Raw genomic sequence first — 5,547 nt, forward strand, 5'->3', positions numbered from 1 at the left:
AATGAGAGTCAAGCTGCTGAAGCACATCTCCCTGCAGCGCACCGGTTATGGAGGTGAACCTACTTCAACTTAAACCTACTTACTTACTTTTTAACCTTTATTTAACTAGGCAGGTCAGTTAAGAACAAATTCCTATTAACAATGACTGCCTACCATGGAGCAGTGGGTTAACTGCCTTGTTCAGGGGCAGAACGGGGCAGACATTTTTACCTTGTCAGCTCGGGGATTAGATCCAGCAACCTTTCGGTTACTGGCCCAACGCTCCAACCACTAGGCTACCTGCCCCCCCCCAACTTATTTGAAGGTTGTTAATGTTTACTGTGCGTCATATTCGACACAGCACACTTGATTTCTTTAGGAAGAACGCTGCTTTTGACTTTAATGAGTGGTTTTAAGACACAACCAGGGCCCTTGTTGATATGTGCATCGCTACAGGTGCAGGTAGTTTTGAGAGATCCCAGTGCTGTGTCTCCTGGTGCATGGAGAACCCCGGATCCTACAGGTTTGTCACATTTTTGAAAATATTCGTTTTCCATTAATTCAACTTTTCAGTATAAAATGTGTTACTATATTACTTGTCATAAGCATGTATGCACGTATATAATTTCATATGACAAGGCCTATTATATATTATGTTGCCATAGCAACTTTTGAATTGATCAAAGTGTCTATTTAGTCAGAATCATTTGGAGGTAGTAATCAAAACATGACAAATCTCACAGTAATTAGCAGCACATCATAATGCCTTATACTGTACCTGAGTTACCATAGTTTCTATACTCCTGTGTGTGCTGATTGGGTAAGCAGTCTTCCTCTGTCTCTGTGTACAGAGGATGTATAGGGTATAGGGAAGGCCATGCCCTGGCTGATACTGGCGGGGTCGGGGGTGTGGCCGACATCCTGTCACGCTGATGAACCGGGGCTGCTGGGACATGGACAGCGTGCAGGAGCTCCTGCTAGACACCTTTCCCAGCGTGCACCACAGCACTGACATCACCAACTGGACCAAGCTGGTAAGGAGCAGAGAGAGAGAGAGAGCAGAGCGAGAGAGCAGAGAGAGGTTGACTGACTGACTTCCTCCTGATCTTTAGATCCAGAAGATACTGGACAACGGCCACCTCCTGACAGTTCATGACCCCGAGCAGGAGAGCTCTGAGCTGGACACAGTCATCCTCAAAGCCTTGGTCAAAGGTACTGGATGGAATGCTTCTACTGCGGTTGACAGCACTTACATCAATCCTAAAAAGGGCTGTACAGAAGCAGATGAAAGATTTCCGTCAAAAGATCAATACATGTCAAATTATGGTCCATATAAAAAAGTTTGAGGAGTTACTGAAAGCCACCCGTCACATAGAAAAGAAATACGCTCATTCTGTTTTTGATGGATATGAACTTTCTTCTGAACGGGGGTTAATCCATAACCTTTGACCCCTTACATCTAACCTTTGCCCCCTAACATCTAACCTTTGACCCCTAACATCTAACCTTTGCCCTGTGTGTGGCATGCAGCCTGTAAGAGCCAGAGTCAGGAAGCTCAGGACTTCCTGGATGAGCTGAAGTTGGCGGTGGCCTGGAACCGGTTGGACATCGCAAGAGCCACATCTTCAACGGGACTGGAACTGGACGGTGAGAATGAAAGACAGCATGAGATGTCCCTCCTTCATTCATTCTCTCTCTCTCCTATTGGTCCTGAACTTTGTCTGCTATGCTGATTATTGTTTAATGTAATATATTTGCTGCCACATTGAGGATCATTAAAAAACGTATCTTACCTTAGTATAATAACAGAATGAAAAAGCCTATATGCCGCAAAATATTGCTTAGTAAAACAGAATATTAGAATTGTATTGGTAGTTTACTACAAGTAGTAATATATAGCACATTCTACTGACCCTCCAGGCAGGTGACCTGGAGGAGGTGATGATGGACGCCCTGGTCAATGACAAGCCCGACTTTGTGCGTCTATTTGTGGACAACGGCGTGTGTTCTGGGCGTCCTGACCTACGGCCGCCTGCAGGAGCTCTACTGCTCCGTGTCAGAGAAGAGCTCCTTTCATCTCCTCCTCATGAAGAACACCAGAGAAACAGCTCCTACTGAAGGCAACACGGACCCCTGGACCCCTCACGACCACCACAAGGCCGAAGCCCGGGGACCGGAAGGCCCGTTCACCCTGCACGAGGTGTCCAAAGTGCTGAAAGACTTCCTGCACGACTCTGTAAAGGCTTCTATCAGAAGCTGCCCACGGTGGGTTACTGGGTAGGCTGTTCCTGAGGTAACACGGAGGGAGTTTATCACATCATGAATCACAGATAGTTCCTCATGAATCACAGATAGTTCCTCATTGGATCACAGATAGTTCCTCATGGATCACAAGATAGTTCCTCATGGATCACAGATAGTTCCTCATGGATCACAGATAGTTCCTCATGGATCACAGATAGTTCCTCATGGATCACAGATAGTTCCTCATGGATCACAGTAAGTTCCTCATGGATCACAGATAGTTCCTCATGATCACAGATAGTTCCTTATGAATCACAGATAGTTCCTCATGAATCACAGATAGTTCCTCATGGATCACAGATAGTTCCTCATGGATCACAGATAGTTCCTCATGGATCACAGATAGTTCCTCATGGATCACAGATAGTTCCTCATTGAATCACAGATAGTTCCTCATGGATCACAGATAGTTCCTCATGGATCACAGATAGTTCCTCATGGATCACAGATAGTTCTCATGGATCACAGATAGTTCCTCATGGATCACAGATAGTTCCTCATGGATCAATAGTTCCTCATGGATCACAGATAGTTCCTCATGAATCACAGATAGTTCCTCATTGATCACAGATAGTTCCTCATGGATCAGATAGTTCTCATGGATCACAAGATAGTTCCTCATGAATCACAGATAGTTCCTCATGAATCACAGATATTCCTCATGAATCACAGATAGTTCCTCATGGAATCACAGATAGTTCCTCATGGATCACATGTTTCTCTCATGGATCACAGTAGTCCTCATGATCACAGAAGTTCCTCATGATCACAGATTTCTCATGATACTAGTTCCTCATGGATCCAGTAGTTCCTCAGATCACAGATAGTTCCTCATGATCACAGATAGTCCTCAGGACTCACAGATAGTTCCTCATGAATCACAGATAGTTCTCATACAGATGCCCTAATCACAGATAGTTCCTCATGGATCAAGCTGAACAAGAGTCGTGGCTGAGAAAAGAAAAACCTCACAGATTCCAAGGCTTTTCTGAAGAACAGATTGAAGCATGTCAAGATGTCCAGAGAGACACGTTTTTTCTCTGCATTTCTATGTGTCTCTGTCAGATTCACTCTTCTCTTTCCTACGTTCGTGTGTGTGTGTGTGTGTGTGTGTGTGTGTGTGTGTGTTGTGTTGTGTGTGTGTGTGTGTGTGTGTGTGTTTTGTGTGTGTGTGTGTGTTGTGTTGTGTGTGTGTGTGTGTGTTGTCTCCAGGAGAAGACAGGCAAGAAGGCAGGCGATCTCCTCTTTTTCGCTGGTGGCACCGGGGCGCTGAGGGTCCTCCTCAACCAGGACAAAGTGGGAGTGGTTGCAGTCCAGGGAGTACACCGCCCCATGGGGCAGGTCCTGGGGCTCCACCACGGCAGGCTGGTCTGGCTGCAGGAGGACACACTTCGGTCAGAGAACAGATTTCAGCAGAGCGCATGACAACAACTCAGCATCTCACACAGACACACAGACACACGTTTTACTAGGACCTCGTRGTCTAGTCTACCCACATGTTAAATGTAATCCACATCTACTCTGAACTCATAGTATATGATCTTCTGCATGGATGTGTATGGAGACCTTAGCAGCAAGCAGCGCGTCTCTGTGGTGGATCATGTTCCAGGGAGCGATGCCGATGGCCACCACCTTGACCTTAGAGGAGGTGCTGGCCAGAGAGTGGTCCCGGACAGCCTGGCCCAGGTGCTTGGTGATGCCGAAGCGAAGCCCGTTGGTCAGGATCCAGGCACCTGTGAGGTAGAAACGTCATCTCACTTTGTCCAACATGCTCACTTTAGAGCAGGGAACTCAATGTGGCCCATTGGCTGATTTAATGCTGCCCACGGTTATCTTAGTAAAAACAAAAGTGAATGTGTGTGTATGTGTGTGTGTGTTAGTGTGTGTGTGTGTGTGTGTGTTAGTGTGTGTGCATGTGCACGTGTCCCACCTGTGCTCTGAGCAGCCTTGACCAGTCCTTTCCTCACGGTGTCCCTGAGCCAGGGTTTCATCTGAGCCAGCTCGTCTCCCCCCACCAGAGCCACCACCAGGTGTGGAGGGGCTAGTCCCCACTGCTCTGTCAGCATCTGGTAGATTAACACTGGATCTGTGGAGCTGTGAACCCTCACAAACTGGACAGAGAAGCACKGTGTGGTATTTACTGAGAGATGTACATYGTCAAGGAATAGGTCCTCTTTCATATTTCTTTCATCTCTTTCTTGACCTGAAATKGTTTTGTAAAATGACGGTAAACATGGATAACTTTAGCTGAAATGACTGAGTGAGAATATGCATTAATTATCAATCTGCATTGTTTTGATAATTCAGGCCATGTTAGTGCTGGAATGGAACACAGTTCTGCATCATACTGAAATGGAAAACACCAGTCACATGCACAATACTGGAATGGAACACAGTTCCTGCACATACTGGAATGGAACACAGTCCTGCACAACTGGAATGGAACACAGTCTGCACATACTGGAATGGAACACAGTCCTGCACATACTGAAATGGAACACAGTCTGCACATACTGGAATGGAACACAGTCCTGCAACATCTGAAATGGAACACAGTCCTGCACATACTGGATGGAACACAGTCCTGCAACATAAATGGAATGGACACAAAGTCCTGCACATACTGGAATATGGAACACAGTCCTGCACATACTGGAATGGAACACAGTCCTCACATACTGGAATGGAACACAAGTCCTGCACATACTGGAAATGGAACACAGTCCTGCACATACTGAAATGGAACACAGTCCTGCACATACTGGAAATGGAACACAGTCCGCACATACTGGAATGGAACACAGTCCTGCACATGCTGAAAATGTATCTCTCCAGGACCACAGTTTGGTGATCACTGAACTGTCTCTTAGATAGGACCAATATGGATGGTGGTACGGAACAATTTCCAACTGTGGTTGTAACAGTGTTGCCTTGTGGTTATAGCACCTTGTGGTTGTAACAGTGTTGCCTTGTGGTTATAGCACCTTGTAGTTGTAACTGTGTTGCCTTGTGGTTGTAACAGTGTTGCCTTGTGGTTAATAACAGTGTTGCCGCTTGTGGTTATAGCACCTTGTGGTTGTAACAGTGTTGCCTTGTGGTTATAGCACCTTGTAGTTGTAACTGTGTTACCTTGTGGTTGTAACAGTGTTGCCCTTGTGGTTATAACAGTGTTGCCTTGTGGTTATACAGTGTGCCTTGTGTTATAGCACCCTTGTAGTTGTAACTGTGTTACCTTGTGGTTGTAACAGTGTTGCCTTGTGGTTT

General features: G+C 46.0%; 1 protein-coding gene across 1 annotated transcript; it reads left to right on the forward strand.

Moving 5' to 3' along the window:
• On the forward strand, positions 1 to 1,907 carry LOC112079194 (transient receptor potential cation channel subfamily M member 5-like). The gene is made up of 6 exons (XM_070442248.1): positions 1 to 53; positions 436 to 502; positions 831 to 1,013; positions 1,092 to 1,191; positions 1,510 to 1,626; positions 1,900 to 1,907. The coding sequence occupies exons 3-6, from the start codon at positions 912 to 914 to the stop codon at positions 1,905 to 1,907; spliced, it is 327 nt and encodes a 108-aa protein (XP_070298349.1). The 5' UTR covers positions 1 to 53; positions 436 to 502; positions 831 to 911.
• Positions 1,908 to 5,547: the final 3,640 nt, after the last annotated feature.

Source organism: Salvelinus sp. IW2-2015, unplaced genomic scaffold (assembly GCF_002910315.2).
Source record: "Salvelinus sp. IW2-2015 unplaced genomic scaffold, ASM291031v2 Un_scaffold7185, whole genome shotgun sequence".
Taxonomy (NCBI): domain Eukaryota; kingdom Metazoa; phylum Chordata; class Actinopteri; order Salmoniformes; family Salmonidae; genus Salvelinus; species Salvelinus sp. IW2-2015.

Excerpts from the sequence above, each read along its gene's own strand:
- LOC112079194 (XM_070442248.1), top strand. The coding sequence starts at position 912 with ATGAACCGGGGCTGCTGGGACATGGACAGCGTGCAGGAGCTCCTGCTA. Across the intron at positions 1,014-1,091 it reads TCACCAACTGGACCAAGCTG|ATCCAGAAGATACTGGACAA; the intron begins GTAAGGAGCAGA and ends CCTGATCTTTAG. Across the intron at positions 1,192-1,509 it reads CCTCAAAGCCTTGGTCAAAG|CCTGTAAGAGCCAGAGTCAG; the intron begins GTACTGGATGGA and ends TGTGGCATGCAG.